The sequence below is a fragment of the Nicotiana sylvestris genome, chromosome 12 (genome assembly GCF_000393655.2).
Source record: "Nicotiana sylvestris chromosome 12, ASM39365v2, whole genome shotgun sequence".
In the NCBI taxonomy this organism is placed as follows: Eukaryota; Viridiplantae; Streptophyta; class Magnoliopsida; order Solanales; family Solanaceae; genus Nicotiana; species Nicotiana sylvestris.
In genome coordinates this window covers 164,264,493-164,281,757 of record NC_091068.1, presented here as the reverse complement: position 1 = coordinate 164,281,757, position 17,265 = coordinate 164,264,493, and the positions used below count along the sequence as shown (strand labels likewise).

The 17,265-nt window shown below is 36.0% G+C and overlaps 1 protein-coding gene and 1 pseudogene across 1 annotated transcript; both read left to right on the top strand.

Annotated features, from left to right (window-relative positions):
* Positions 1-1,610: 1,610 nt before the first annotated feature.
* LOC104243317 (acylsugar acyltransferase 3-like) lies at positions 1,611-3,036 on the top strand. Its single transcript, XM_009798499.2, has one exon. It carries the CDS (start codon positions 1,635-1,637, stop codon positions 2,883-2,885), a length of 1,251 nt encoding a protein of 416 aa, XP_009796801.1. The 5' UTR covers positions 1,611-1,634; the 3' UTR covers positions 2,886-3,036.
* Positions 3,037-14,764: 11,728 nt separating this feature from the next.
* On the top strand, positions 14,765-16,278 carry LOC104243336 (vinorine synthase-like; annotated as a pseudogene).
* The last annotated feature ends 987 nt before the right edge of the window (positions 16,279-17,265 follow it).

Sequence of the window (17,265 nt, the reverse complement as noted above, 5' to 3'; positions counted from 1 at the left end):
AGGCGTAGGCTATAGCAGAAGAAAATATAAAATCGAGCGGAATTCTAGTTTTATGGTCGTAAAATGCCAAACAGCGAGGAACGGTCATGTCGGGGCGGTGACTATGTTTCCTTAGGTCGATTTTGGTGGCTTAGAAAAGCTTTAGGCTATCCTGGTCCGGGTGCACTGGCCAATATGGAACGCGTGGGCTATAGAATACGAAAATCTAGGAATCAGGTGGAATTTCATTTTTATGACTGTAAAACACCAAAAAAACGAGGAACAATCATGGCGGGGCGGTGACTATGGTTCCTTAGGTCGTTTTTGATGGCCCGAATTTTTTTTAGGCGATTTTGGTCCGGGGGCCCAGGCCCATGCGGAAGGCGTGGGCTATAGCACACGAAAATTTGGGAATTAGGCGTAATTCCAGTTTTATTAATCGAAAACGCCAAAAAATTAGGAACAGTTATGGCGAGGCGTTGACTATGGTTCATTAGGTCATTTTTTGATGGCCCAGATTTTTTTTTAGTTAATCCCTGTCCTGGAACCCGAGCCCATATGAAAGTCGTGGGCAATAGCACATGGAAATTTGGGAATTGGGCGAAATCTCAATTTTATGGCCGTAAAACGCTACAAAACGAGGAACGGTCATGGCGGGGCGGTGACTATGGTTCCTTAGATCCTTTTTGATGGTTTGAAAATTTTTTAGGCGATCCGGGTCCAGGGTCCCGGGTCCATGCGGAAGGCGTGGGTTAAAGGACACGAAAATCTACGAATCCGGCAGAATTCCAGTTTTATGACCGTGAAATGCCAAAAAATGAGGAACGGTCGTGACAGGGCGATGACTATGATCCCTTAAGTCGTTTTTGATGGCCTGAAAATATTGGAATCTGGGCCCATGTGGAAGGCGTAGGCTATAACACACGAAATATTGAAATCGGGCGGAATTTCATTTTATGACCGTAAAACGCCAAAAAATGAGTAGTTAGTTATAAGGGTAAAACAAGGAAAAAAAATTATCTTTCTCTTGATTTGCTAAAATGGATAACAACAACAACAAGGATAGTGTGTACGTAGACCTTACCCCTACCCGATAGGGTAGAGAGGCTGTTTCCGATAGAATAGGTGAAATGGATAAGTAAAAGTGAAAATATATTTTTAAAATAGTAGACAAGTAAAAGTGAACGGCGGGAATAGTAATTATGATACAAGCACAGATATATGTATGTTCAAATTTATAAAGAGACAATTTCAAGTGGATGATAGTATCATAACATAAGCAGTAAAGGAAAATTAAGTTCATTAATTATGATCCATGTGAATGGAGATTGGAGTTTCCAAGTTGACTTCGCCCTCTCCTCTCTTTCTTGTTAATGCAACTCTTTCCCTTACAATAAATGATGCTATCAAGATTGTCGATCTGTTTCATTTAAACAATATACACATCTACGCCACTATCACGTTGAAAAAAATTAATTATTACGTAATATGGGATTCACTTAAATCCTTCTTTTCTTATGTAACTTAAAAAAATTAATTCCAAGCAAAAGCAAGACATAACGATTTGTACATAAGTGTGGAAAGTGCAAGGGGCTCTTCAAAAAAGGACCTATTGTATTTATACAAAACAAATTAAGAACTGAAATAAATTAGATATGGTTGAATCAATGATTCTTTCCAGAAAAATGATCAAGCCCTCCTCCCCCACCGATATTAGTCGTCACAATCTTTCTTTCATTGATCATATAGCTAGTTCTGCATATGTTCCAGTTGCCGCCTTCTACTCCAAACCTGAAAATAACATAAGCCAGATTCTTGAAAACTCCCTTTCAAGAGTATTGTCCTCTTATTATCCCTTTGCCGGAATAATCATGGATAATAAATATGTCGACTGCAACGACACAGGTGCTGAGTTTCTCAATGTGCGAATCAGTTGTCCAATGTCTGAAATTCTCGATCACGCGTACAATGATGTTACTGATGTTGTCTTCCCACAATATTTGCCTTGGAGTAGTTACTCAAACGGAAGTTTATTGGTGGTCCAATTAAGCCATTTCGATTGTGGTGGAATAGCAGTCAGTGTATGCCTATCACACAAGATTGCTGATGGATATAGTCTTTGTAAATTCCTTAATGATTGGGCTGCTACAGCTCGACATGAGTCGGATTTCAAACCATCTACTCAATTTGATGCTTATTCTTTCTTCCCACTAATGGATGATCCTCCAGTTCTACGCGATATTGTGCGTGAACCTCAACGATGCGTATCTAGAATGTACCATTTCTCATCCTCTAGTTTGGGCAGACTCAAGGATATTGTTTCAACGAATTCACAAGTGCAGAATCCAACTCGCGTTGAAGTTGCCACAGCACTGCTTCATAAATTTGGAGCGGCAGTATCAATGGCGAATTTCGGCATGTTCCAACCATCTATATTGTCCCATTTAATGAGTTTTCGCCCACCATTGTCTCGGAACACCATTGGAAATGCTTGTTATTTCTTTGGATCAATAGCATCGACGGAAGATGAAATAGAATTGCCCCACTTCGTTGCTCAACTACGAAACGCTAAACAATATCTTCAAGACAAGTCGAAGGATCCAAATACGCTAGCCTCACATGTACTTGAAAATGTCAAAGAGCGTGCAAACAAATCAGAGAAGAGTACCAAATTTGATTTTTATATGTGCAGCAGCTTGTGCAATTTAGGAGTATATAAGATTGATTTTGGATGGGGTGAGCCCATAAGAGTGACACTTGCAAGAAATCCGATGAAGAACAACTTCATTTTCTTGGATTCTCCAAATGGAGACGGGATAAATGTGCTAATCACTTTGAGAGAAGCTGATATGTTAATATTTGAGAGTAACAAAGAGCTCCTAGAGTTTGCTTCTCCACTAGTTTAGTAACTCAATAAGTCTAGCGCCATATTTCTCTATGTGATCTTCATACAATACTAAGTGTGTTTTTATTTTTCTTGTATTTTGGGAAAGTTGTGCAATTGTTCAAGTTTTCGTTTCAATTCATTTGTCGTTATCAATATTGGACCTTTTTTAGCGTAGTGTAACGAGATACAATTAGAGTCACCACCCTCTAACCAAGGCATACAATATAGAGCCAGATCTCTCTATAACAATAGTATTACATAGCAATCATTCACTATAAAAGTCAAGTTTTCGTTGGAATCAATTTTCATGCTATGCTATAATATATGTTCTTTATAATAGCACTTCGTTATAACAATAAAAAAAATCGTAAATAAATAAGGCTGCTATAAAGAGGTTTGGATGTATACCTACGGAGAAGCAAATCTTGATTAAACTTATATTTGCTCAATGAATCCAATCCTCATGGTAAAACTTCATATGGGTTCGATGTACTTTTATCTTCAACGAGTGTTGAGTGGCCCAGTATTCAATTCGGGTCGAAGGAACTGACCTATTCTCCTTTAGCATAAGGAACCTTTGGCTTAACAGGAACAATAATCAGTAATTACAACAATAACTTCTTCAATCACCTAGCAACGATAAATATCCTTACTAGCAAGGAAGTGATTAAATATGATATGCTTCTCAAACCATTCACATTTTTTTTTATTTATAAAATTCCCAGTAGAGTCTTGGTTGTCATTGCATAACTCAAACCATTCACATCAAATGACATTCCCTTCGTTTAGGTAATTATAAGCTTAATATTAATGGAGCTTCATCAAAAGACAAAGAAGGTATCAACGGCGGCGTCACTAGAAACAGCAAAGCAGATTGGGTTGTCACGTGTGGTTATTCAACTTCGAGTTTGTAATACAAAAATTATTTTTCTATTTTTTATCACACAACTCATTCAACCTAAAGTTTATCACACAAAAGTCACTTCTTTTTTGTCACATAAAAGTCATCTAAGTTTAACTAAGTTAACTAAAAATAAATCCCACCTCAAGTTTTATATTTTATATCAAAAATTATGACATGACACTCCAAGATAGTTGGTTAGCTTAATAAACTATAGTATAAACGGTTTAATTTTAGAGACCTTCCCTATGTTTTCTCTTTGTAACACTAATCTCCTTTGTAGTTTACGAAATTATGCTTATTTTTTTGTTTTGATTATTTTGTAACAATTCAAAGGCATGAGACATATCAAACTTGTAATTTTGTGTTTGATATTGAATTGTTTGAAGCTGTAACAACGAATTTTCTACTAATTTAAAAGGTGATTATAAAATTCACTAAACACATGAGTGTATTTTTACTAAGGGAGAAATAGTCAAATCATATTTTTTTGCATTAATAATGAGTTAAAATATTATTACAAAGAAATCAAAACAAGAAAAGTAAACATAATATCATTGGAGATTAATTCCAAATGTTATTTATTTATTTATTCTGGAGTGCCATGTCATGTAAAAATTCAAGTGAAATTTGCTTTTAACTTGTTGTCAACGAGATATGCATGTCATGTTACCATGTAATTTTCATTTCTTATTTTTAATGACAACTCAAACTGTATAGAATATGTGCTATCAACTGCTGGAATATGTATTCTGATGAATAGGGATTCATCAAAATATTTGCTCTAATGTCGTGCTTATTACTCTATTTTGAACCTTCAGAGCACTTCTGGAGATATGTGGACTTTAACCCATTATTAATTCTTTTAGTGTGTGCACACGAAAAGAAGAAGATTCACATAATCTTTTTGAGCTGGAGATTACAAATTATTTGATTAATCAATTTAAACCTTTAAGTAAGCGGGGAGAAAAACAACTTGGCCAAATAGGCTCTTAGTAGGTGTTCAAATGTATTTGGCCTATTTTTAATGAGAAGTCAAACTGTATCGTGTGCTATCCACGGATGGAATGCGTATTCTTATGAATAGGGATTTGTCACTCCAAATTTGTGCTATTATTGGAACCTGCAGGGCATCTCCTAGAGATCTGCAAACTCTAAGACGCGAAACATAGAAGATTCACATAATCTTTTTGAGCTGGAAATTACAAAGTAAATTATTTGATTAATCTAGATAGTTAAATATCCTTCTCAAACTATTCACATCAAATGGCATTCCCTCCACTTAGGCCATGACAAAGAAGGTATATACGGCGTCTTTAAAAACAGAAAAGCAAATTTGGTTGTCGGCTTCTACGATGGTCAAATCAATACAAATCATTTAAGAACTGAACTGATCATGGCTTTATTAATTACGTGGTTTTGAAGATACCCCGTGATAGTTTGCCGGCAGGGGCGGATCCGGCCCTTCGATACCGGATTCAATTGATCCCAATAATTTCGTCGCAGAGTACAATTTACATATAAAATTTATTACAGTTGCAACAAATAGAAGATATGAACTCATAACTTTAAAAATATAATAATTTAATATTAAAAATCTTAAAGGTTAGACTCACCTCTATAATTGCCGGCCTCCCATTATTATTAACTTGTAGTCAACGGGAGATACATATTCATGTTACCGTGTGATTTTCATTTATTATTTTATGACAACTCAAACTTTATAGAGTATGTGCTATCTGTTGAAAATGTCAAAAGTCCCACATCGGTGGGTGACATATTTGGTTGAGATTTTTTTCCTATAAAAGGAGGCCTAATGTTTAGGATTTAAACACACCTCTCATTTGCCTTCTTATCTTCTTAAGGCATTTGTATCTTCTCTCTTTAGTATTATTTCACTTGTATTTTTGGAGTGGAATAAAATATTGGTTGTGTCCGAGGAAGTAGGCAAAATTGGCCGAATCTCGTAAATTCTGGTATTCATTTTATTGTTGCTTTATTATCTTATTTATTATTTGGTGGCTGTCATAATTTTTGGTATAGTAGTTGTGACTCATTCACACTATATACATTTGGCTTCCGCAACAATTGGTATCAGAGCCAAGGTACTGTCTAAGTATGCTCTGTGGTTGCAGCATAGTCTGATCTTCCATATCAGAAAAAATTTATCTTGGTAACCGAGTCAAGATTCTATCTGAGTATGCTCTATGGCTGCAGCTTAGTCTGATCTTCCACACAAGAAAGGAAATAATCTTGATTTGAGTCGTCAACTATTAAATAATATTTGTGTCAAAAATGGGAGATAATAAACAAGAAGAATCTACATCAAGTGTCAATAATATGTCATCATTGGCATCATCGCTTATGACAAGAATTGTGTCAAATGCGAAATTTGCGGTAGAAATTTTTGACGGGTCAGACATTTTGGGATGTGGCAAGGCGAGGTTCTAGATGTCCTTTTTCAACAAGGGCTAGATCTTGCTATTGAAGAAAAGAGACCAGATGTTATTGGAGAAGAAGATTGGAGAATTATCAACCGTGTTGCTTGCGATACCATTCGATCCTACCTTGCTAGAGAGCAGAAATATCCATACACGAAGGAAACTTCTGCAAGTAAATTATGGAAAGCATCGGAGGATAAAATTTTGAAGAAAAACAGTCAAAATAAATTGTACATGAAGAAGAGACTGTTTCGCTTCACCTATGTTCCTGGTACCACGATCAATGAACATATCACCAATTTTAATAAGTTGGTCACATATTTGCAACAATTTTTGCGGAAGCCAAATGTATATTGTGTGTTTAAATCCCAAACATTAGGCCTCCTTTTATAGAGAAATATTCCCTACCAAAAGGCTAAACCACCGATGTGGGATTTGACAAATTCAACAAATCTCCACCTTGGCAAAATTCCACATCTTCACTTTTCTCTCTATAACAAATTTTGGTTGTATCTTCGTCTTCAATCTTCAGTGTTCAACAATGTTGATCAAATCCAAACAATGTTGAAACTTGACCGTAGTCACCACCTTTGTCAGCATATCAGCAGGATTCTCCGTAGTATGAATTTTCTTCACTGTGACTCCACCTTCTTCTATGATTTCTCGTACGAAATGATACCGAACATCAATGTACTTCGTCCTTGCATGATAAACTTGGTTCTTCGCTGAAAAAGAATAGCACTTTAACTATCATAAAAAATTGTGATACTTTTTTGTCCAATGTCAAGCTCTTTTAGCAACCCCTGAAGCCAAATTGCCTCCTTCACAGCCTCTGTAATAGCCATGTACTCTGCCTCTGTTGTAGACAAAGCAACTGTTGACTGCAAAATAGACTTCCAACTAACTGGTGCCTTTGCAAAAGTAAACACATAACCAGTAGTTGATTTTCTTTTGTCAAGATCACCCGCAAAATCTGATTCACAATATCCAACTAGAGATTGATTGCCTTCCTGCTAAAAAATTAACCCAACATCTACAATATTATGAATATACCATAGAATCCACTTCACAGCTTGCCAATGCTCCTTTCCTGGATTATGCATATATCTTCTAATAACTCCAACAGCTTGTGAAATGTCAGGTCTCGTACAGACCATTGCATACATCAAGCTACCAACAACATTTACGTATGGTACCCTTGACATATACTCCTGTTCAGCTTCATCTTTTGGCGACATAGTAGTACTTAGCTTAAAATGGTGAGCAAGTGGAGTACTAACTGGCTTAGTCTTCTCATCTATGCCAAAACGTTATAGTACTCTTTTCAAATATTTCTTTTGAGATAAATAAAGTTTCTTTGAACGTCTATCTCTTATTATCTCCATGCCAAAAGTTTTCTTTGCCTCACCCAGATCCTTCATCTCGAACTCCTTCTTTAGTTGAATCTTCAACTTATCAATTTCTTTCGAATTCTTGGAAGCTTTGAACATATCATCAACATATAGGAGAAGATATACAAAGGAACCATCTTCAAGCTTGCGCAAATACACACAATGATCGTATTTGCTTCTCTCGTACCCTTGCCGCAACATAAACTTGTCAAATCGCTTGTACCATGGTGCAACTTTTGATGATGGTGACTTGGCCTTGATGTTGTTGGGGTCACTTCCCGATGAGTACGAGCATCTTGAAACTACTCTACTCCATGGAAATGACGAAATTTCTCTTAGAGAAGTTTGTTCGGCTTTGTACAGCTATGAACAAAGAATGAGAGAAAAATAGAAGGGCGGAGAAGGAGAAACACTGGTTGTGAGGGGTCGTCCTCAAAATCAAACGAGGACAAAGAAAGGAAGATCCAAGTCAAGATCTAGACCCAGCAAAGATGAATGTGCCTTTTGTCGAGAAAAGGGACACTGGAAGAAAGACTATCCGAAGTTGAAGAATAAGGCCAAACATAATAATGGAAAGATCATTATGGATTCAAATATAGCTGATGGTGATGATTCAGACTTCTCATTAGTTACAATAGAGCCATCAACATTATCAGACATATGATTGATGGACTCGGCTTGTAGCTATCATATGTGTCCCAACAGAGACTGGTTCGTGGATTTTCAAGAAGGAGAATATGGAGTCGTCTACACAGCGGATAACAACCCTCTTACCTCATATGGCATTGGTTTAATACGATTAAGGAACCATGATGGAATGATCAGAACATTAACAAATGTTCGATATGTACAAGGTTTGAAGAAAAATCTCATCTCTGTGGGAGCCCTAAAATCAAAAGGGTTCAAAATCATTGCAGAAAATGGAGTGATGAGAGTATGCTCTGGTGCACTAGTGGTAATGAAGGCCAATCAGAAGAACAATAACATGTACCATTATCGCGGTAGTACAGTTATTGGGACAATGACAGTAACATCCAGTAACGAAAAAGAGGCAGAAGCAACCAGGCTATGGCACATGCACTTGGGATATGCTGGAGGAAAATTCTTGAAAACTTTATCAGATCAAGGATTGTTAAAAGGAGTAAAGGCTTGCAACTTGGAGTTTTGCGAGCATTATGTCAAAGGGAAATAGACAAGGGTTAAATTTGGTACAGCGATCCATAATACTAAAGGCATTTTAGATTATGTACACTTTGATGTTTGGGGTCTTTCCAAAACACCTTCATTGGGTGGGAAACACTATTTTGTAATCTTTATTGATGATTTTTCCCGAAGAGTGTGGGTGTATACAATGAAGAGCAAAGATGAAGTTTTGGAAATTTTTCTCAAATGGAAAATGATTGTGGAGAATCAAACAGAGGATCAAGTGTGTTCGCACAGACAATTGAGGTGAATACAAAAATGATCATTTTAATAAGGTCTGTGAAAATGATGGCATCGTCCGACACTTCACTGTCAGACATACACCACAACAGAATGGAGTGACAGAAAATATGAACCGGACCTTGCTGGAAAAGGTACGGTGTATGTTGTCCAATGCTGGCTTGGGCAAAGAATTTTGGGCTGAGGCAGTTACATATACATGTCACCTCATTAATCGTCTACCATCTACTACTATTGATGGCAAGACACCATTTGAAAAATGGTATGGAAAACCTGCTGTAGATTATGACTCTTTGTACGTGTTTGGCTCAGCCGCATATTATCATGTGACAGAGTCAAATTTGGATCCAAGAGCAAAGAAGGCTATTTTTATAGGGATTACTTCTGGAGTCAAAGGATATCGTTTATGGTGTCCTATGACAAAGAAAGTAATATTCAGTAAGGATGTTATCTTTGATGAATCTGCTATGGTAAATAAGGTAACAAAAGATACCAAACAAAATGAGGGTGCTTATAAGCAGGTGGAGTTTGAGGGAAAATTTATTTTTCCTACACAAGAAGCAGAGGAGGAAACACATGAAGATTATCCTTTGGAAGAAGAGCCAGTAGAGAGGGAGATTCCAACTCAGGAACCTCAACAACAACTTGAATCAATAGCAACCAGCAGACCAAAAAGGACAATAACAAAACATGTTCGTCTTATAGAGACGATTGCTTGTGCCACCTCAATTGTAGCCGATGATGTTCCTACCACTTATAAAGATGCTGTCCAAAGTTCAGAAGAAGATAAGTGGAGGATTGCCATGAATGATGAAATACAGTCCCTTCATCAGAATCATACATGGAGATTGGCCAATCTCCCGAAGGGAAAGAAAGCAATTGGGTGCAAATGGGTATTTGCAAAGAAAGAAGGATTTCCTAACCAAGAAGATGTTCGCTACAAAGCAAGATTGGTGGCCAAAGGATATGCTCAAAAGGAGGGAATTTATCACAATGAAGTGTTCTCTCCAGTTGTAAAACATTCCTCTACTAAAATTATATTGGCTTTGGTAGCACAGTTGGATTTGGAACTAGTTCAGATGGACGTAAAAACTGCGTTTTTACATGGAAACTTGGAGGAGGAAATCTACATGACTCAGCCAAAAGGATTCAAAGTTGCTGGAAAGGAAAATATGGTGTGCAAACTTGAAAAATCGTTATACGGATTGAAACAATCTTCTAGACAACGGTACAAACGATTTGACAAGTTTATGTTGCGGCAAGGGTACAAGAAAAGCAAATACGATCATTGTGTGTATTTGCGCAAGCTTAAAGATGGTTCCTTTATATATCTTCTCCTATATGTTGATGATATGTTAATAGCTTCCAAGAATTCGAAAGAAATTGATAAGCTGAAGATTCAACTAAAGAAGGAGTTCGAGATGAAGGATCTGGGTGAGGTAAAGAAAATTCTTGGCATGGAGATAATAAGAGATAGACGTTCAAAGAAACTCAGTTTATCTTAGAAAGAATATTTGAAAAGAGTACTACTATGTCGCCAAAAGATGAAGCTGAACAAGAGTATGTGTCAAGGGTACCATACGTAAATGTTGTTGGTAGCTTGATGTATGCAATGGTCTGTACGAGATCTGACATTTCACAAGCTGTTGGAGTTATTAGCAGATATATGCATAATCTAGGAAAGGAGCATTGACAAGCTGTAAAGTGGATTCTACGGTATATTCATAATACTGTAGATGTTGGGTTAGTTTTTGAGCAGGAAGGCAATCAATCTGTAGTTGGATATTGTGACTCAGATTTTGCGGGTGATCTGGACAAATGAAGATCAACTACTGGTTATGTGTTTACTTTTTCAAAGGCACCAGTTAGTTGGAAGTCTACTTTGCAGTCAACAGTTGCTTTGTCTACAATAGAGACAGAGTACATGACTATTACAGAAGCTGTGAAGGAAGCAATTTGACTTCAGGGATTGCTAAAGGAGCTTGGTATTGGAAAAAAAAAGTATCACAATTTTTTGTGATAGTCAAAGTGATATTCATTAGCGAAGAACCAAGTTTATCATGCCAGGACAAAGCACATTGATGTTCGGTATCATTTCGTACGAGAAATCATAGAAGAAGGTGGAGTCACGATGAAGAAAATTCATACTACGGAGAATCCTGCTGATATGCTGACAAAGGTGATGACTGCGGTCAAGTTTCAACATTGTTTGGATTTGATCAACATTGTTGAACACTGAAGATTGAAGATGAAGACACAACCAAAAATTTTTATTGGGAGAAAATTGAAGATGTGGAATTTTGCCAAGGTGGAGATTTGTTGAAAATGTCAAAAGTCCCACATCGGTGGGTGACATATTTGGTTGGGATGTTTTCCCTATAAAAAGAGGCCTAATGTTTAGGATTTAAACACACATCTCATTTGCTTTCTTATCTTCTTAAGGCATTTGTATCTTCTCACTTTAGTATTATTTCACTTGTATTTTTGGAGTGGAATAAAATATTGGTTGTGTCCGAGGAAGTAGGCAAAATTAGCTGAATCTCGTAAATTCTGGTGTTCATTTTATTGTTGCTTTATTATCTTATTTATTATTTGGCGGCTGTCATAATTTTTGAAATAGTAGTTGTGACTCATTCACACTATATACATTTGGCTTCCACAACACTATCTACGGCTAGAATGCGTATTCTGATGAATAGGGATTCATCTAAATATTTGCTCTAATGTCGTGCTTATTACTCTATTTTGAACCTCTACTGGAGATATGCGATCTGTTAATCCATTATATTATTCAAGTGTGTGCATACCGAAACGAAGAAGATTCACATAATCTTTTTGAGCCGGAGATTACTAATTTTTTGATTAATAGATTGATATCTTTAAGTAATCGGGAAAAAATCCATTCCAGTTGGGCCATGATTTAAATAATGAAAGGGGATACAGATTATGGCTGTCCAACGGGACGGAATGTGACCAAATTAACGGGACGGCACGGGACGACATTTAAGCGGGATGGTAGCGGGACGGGACGAAACGGGACGGGACAAACGGGATGAAACGGTCGGCCCATTCCATCCCGCTAACAAACAGGATGGGATGGGACGGAATGAGACGGGACGGGACGGGTTCGCGAGTCTTAAGTGTAGTTTTTTTTAATAAAAAAAACGTCTAATTTTTTGAAAATGACTAAGTTTTAAAAGTTTACAATGGCTAGTTTTTTTGACTTATTTAATAAACTTAAATGTTAAAAAGAAAATTAGAAAACTAAGTAAAGAATTATAAAATATTAAAACAATAGACTTGTAATGAAATATTCTAGTAATTGTAAATTTAAAATAGAGTTATAATTTTTTTAATATAATTTCAAGGTATTAAGTAACTAAGACAATTCATAAAAAAAAATTCAACGCTTAGAGCCTGTTATTTTATTAATAGAACTTTAAAATCTCACATACGAATATAATTCTTTTGAAGAGCACCTATTCTACACAGCCATCTTCTAGGAAGGTTTCTGTTTGAATTAGGCCTCTATGATCTCCGATTTAAAATATTGTTGCGCTAAAAGCATTCTACGATGCTAAGAATCAAGTTCATCATCAATAGAGGAATCAAAACATGTTATATAATTCATATTTTCCTATAGAACTTCTACTCTAGACTTAGAAGTAGAAGGAGCAGTTTCACCACCTGTTATTTCCATAGATTTATATTTATCAAACATTGATCTAGATTCTAGCACAAGAATATATGTTAGCTTGGAAGTCTTCGAGAGATGGTTGTTCATTTTCTTGAATTGCTAAATTTTGATATATTTCGAACAAGTCCCTTTGTACCTCTTATTTTTAAATATGGTTTAAGTATTGTAGAAATTAAATAAACTTGGGGAATAGAGAAAAAATACATTTTAAATTTTGCAATCATTTCATTAATGGCCGGTGCATAAGTTGAATTTGTTTTATACTTACCAAATACAACAAAAATTCCACAAATATACTATAAAAACTCGCGGGACAGGCAGGACAGATGGGACGAGACGGAATGGGATGGGACGGGACAAGCGGGACGAGACGAAACGGGACGAAATGAGACGGGACGAAATGGTTGTCCCGTTTAACATTGACCCATCCCTCTTAAAATAAAGTGGGACGGGACGGGACGGGACGCGGGACGAAATCGGGACGGGCCGGGACCTGGACGCGCCGTCCCGTCCCGTTGGACAGCCATAATACAGATCGATACAATTTCAATAATTTTGAGTCAACGATTGAGAAGTTCTCTACACGTCTCACTTTCAGTTTTGCTCTTTTTTGATAAAACACTCAAAGAATTATACATATTTTATCTTCAGGTTGTGGAGAAGTAGCGGAGAGCTTCTTCTAAAATAATCAGAGTAAATAAGAACGACAAAGAGAATGCTAGAAGCTGATGTGAATTAAATAAATAGCAAATCTAAATCTACAGATCAGATTGTTGGTTAATCCATCAGCAGAATATTAATTAAATCTTATACTTCTATGCTGATTATTTAATCAACGTATATTTCATGTCTCTCACTTTATATTTATATACATATATCCACAAGACACAGCTCTTTTTAAAAACGTCAGGGCGGCTCAAGTATATACGAGGCGTAAAACTAAAATTTAATATGAGATTTAAATTTTTAAAAGAAAGTTATACGATATGGTTTTATTTAAAGTCTATTTTTCTAGCTTTCTGAGATACAAAATGTTAATAATCTTTCAATAGTCGATTTTCCCTAATAAGTCATTTTTAATTGATAATATAGCCAACTCATATGATCTTTCTTGAGATATTGTTAATTTTAGATAAGATTTTATAGAGGAATAGAAGTATAGAATTATTGGAAGCTTAAATTTCTTGGAGAAAGAAGGTGAGTAAGAATATTAAAGAGAAAGATAGAAAATATGTAGGGTTTTTGAAATACGAAGAGATCGGGAAAAGAAAGATTGACTTGGACAAAGAAAGGAAGAGTAAATTTTTTACACGTTATCTAATGAAGGAGTAAGAAGTGAAAAATTGAAATGTTGGGAAAGCTATTCATCTACCCATGTTTAATTAAGTCAAATTATTACTTTATTTATGTATCTAAAGAATTTTCTTTCTTTTTATATTAAAAACTCTACTTTTGTATTAAAAGTACTAAATATATTTTTTAAATACCTATAAACTTATTACTTTTTTAAAAAAGGGCCCTAAAATTTGGGGGCCTAAGGCACAAGCCTTACTACTCAACACATTGAGCCGGCCTGGTCCAGAGACACTAAGGAAAAATTAAAGTTTTGATTTATTACTCCCTCCGGGCTCCGGTCCATTTTAAATTATTTTTTTTGGCTCTTTTCACACATATTAACCAAATTTCCCTTTTAACATTAATTAACAATGAAATTGACCATATTAACCTTAATTTGCTCATTGAAAATATAACAAACTACTCATACGCTTTTTATTCCAAAGATAACTTTGGAAAAAAGAAATTAATTTCTTCTTGATATCTGAAAAAAACAAATATTGTGGACTACGAAAAAAGCCAAAATATCGCTTAAAGTGGGGACTAGAGAGAGTATTAAAAGATAAAAAGAACATCATAATGGTGCACCATCTCCCGTAGACTAATAGAGAGAAAAACAAACACTTGATACATCACTATAATATATAAGCAGATGAAAGTACTTAATGTTTGTATAATTGAGTGCAACGACCTAACAGACAAAAATAACCAGAAATTTAACTAAAGTAATTAGCCATGGAAGGAAAGATTGAGATAGTTTCTGTGGAGCTCGTTAAACCTCTTTCTCCTACTCCCAATCACCTTAGATGCTTCGAATTTTCTCTTCTGGACCAAATGGCTGTAGACATGTCTGTTCCCTTAGATCTCTTCTATCCTCCTCCCTTACATAGCGTCGAATCATCAAGATTACTCCTTTTGAAGAAATCTTTGTCTGAAATTCTTGTTTTACCCTTTTGCTGGCGCGAATTAAGGATAACTCAGTTGAATGCAACGACGATGGAGTACCTTTTTACGAGGCTTTTGCTCATAACTATCGATTGGAAAATGTTCTTAGAAAGCCTGCATATGTCAACCAAAAGTTCCTCCCAACTACTGTAGAAGAGGGATCATTGATGCCTGATTCAGCCTTATATCCCCTACTTGTTCAAGTCACTATTTTTGAGTGCGGAGGTATGGCTATTGGTATACGTGCTTCTCACAAAGTTGCTGATTGTGCCACATTGTGCACTCTCATCAATGCCTGGTCAACAATTGCTCGAGGTAACATTGAAGTCGTTGTGCCAGAATTCGTTGCGGCTGCAAAATTCCCCATGTTCAATCCAAGCCTATGAAATTTGACGTACCCAAAGATCTTTTTGATAAGAAACTTGTCGCTAAATTTATTGCCTTTGATGCTTCTACTATAACATCCCTCAAGGCTAAGGTTGTCAGTGATTCTGTACAAATGCCTACTCGCGTTGAAGTTGTATCAGCTGTGATATGGAAATGTGCCATGGTCGCTTCAGGGAACGAGACAAGGTTATCCAAATTGGTGCACAACGTAAATATACGAAAGCGTCTTGTCCCTCCACTGCCAAACCATTGTGTAGGAAACGTTGTTACACCTGCCACAGCATGTAAAGGCTAGAATGATGGCTCTGACTTGCCCACTTTGGCCACTTGTATAAGAAGAGTATTATCAGAAATAAGTTCCACATATATGGATTATAAACAGAGTCGAGATGAGGCAATATTGGCTATTCCCTATGACAGCGCAGAGTTCTTTGCAGCATGTTCCCGAGGCGAGATAGATATACATACTATTAGTTTGTGTAGCTACCAATTTTACGATGTTGATTTTGGCTGGGGAAAACCTTCATGGGTAAGCTTAATTCGATCTTTTGGCGTAGGTACTGTTATATTGATGGATTCAAGAGATAGTGGCGGAGTAGACGCATGGGTATACTTGAAAGACAAAGACAATATGTTAGTTTTTGAGCAAGAGCTGCAGCTACTAGCATTTGGATCTGCCAAATAATTGAAGAGCTTGCTGCATCAACTTAAATTGTTATTGCTTTAGTTCCTTTGTTGTTTCTGTTTATGGGTGGCATTCGTATTTGTGTTTCCGGTTTTTATATTTTGTGCATGTCTTTTGGATATACTAGTCTATAGTACGTGTGTGTATCAATATCTAGGAATATAAAGTTTAAAATATTACATGAAATCTGGAGATTGATTTGCAAATTATTTTATTAATAGATTGAAATCTGTAAGTAAGCGGGGAGAAAATTCCATTCCAGTTGGCCATGCTTCAAATTATAAAAGCAGATACAGATCAAGACAGTTTCAATAACTTTGAGTCAACGATATATGTACTTTCCGTAAATTTCAATTTTTTTTTTTTTTGGTGAAACAGAAAGATTTAATTCACAAATAAACAAAGCTCTTTACAATTTTCCCCTCATTCCCCGTATTTGCCTCTATCTTTCTATATCATTCCTATACTTTCCTTTACTCATTTTTCAAAATTTCCTATACAGTTTATCTATCCATTCTCTCTCCTTTCTACTGCATTTTTTTGTTTAACATGGGTACTATTCTAGCCTTACATTCTTGCTGTATTTGTACACATATGCTTCTTGGTGATGGTCAACTTTGATTCCATAGCGCTTCATTTCTAGCCCACCATATCTTGTATATTAGTGCTGCAATCACTGATGTAGCAAACACTACTAGAATTCTGGGAAAAAGAGACCGCAAAAAGCGATCAACTTTGGTCGCTTTTTGGCTAAATAGTGACCAAAATGCGACCAAAAGTGCCTGGTAGCTATATTGATGGTCCTTTTTATTTAGGGACCAAAGTTGGTCGCTAATTAGCGACCAACTTTGATCTCTAAGCTAAATGGACCCATTTTTCCGGATATTGACTATAGAGACCAACTTTGGTCGCTTTATTAATTTAATAATATAAATTTAGCGACCAAAGTTGGTCTCTAAATAAAAAATACATTATTTATTTATTTATTATTAATCACTAAAAAGCGATCAACTTTGGTCTCTAAACCAAATATTATATTTTAAAATCTGGAAACTAGAGACCAATTTTGGTCGCTTTTGTATTCAATTATTTATTTATTTTATTAAACTAGCGACCAACTTTGGTCCCTAAATACATGGATTTAATTTAATTTTTAAATATTAGCGACCAAGTT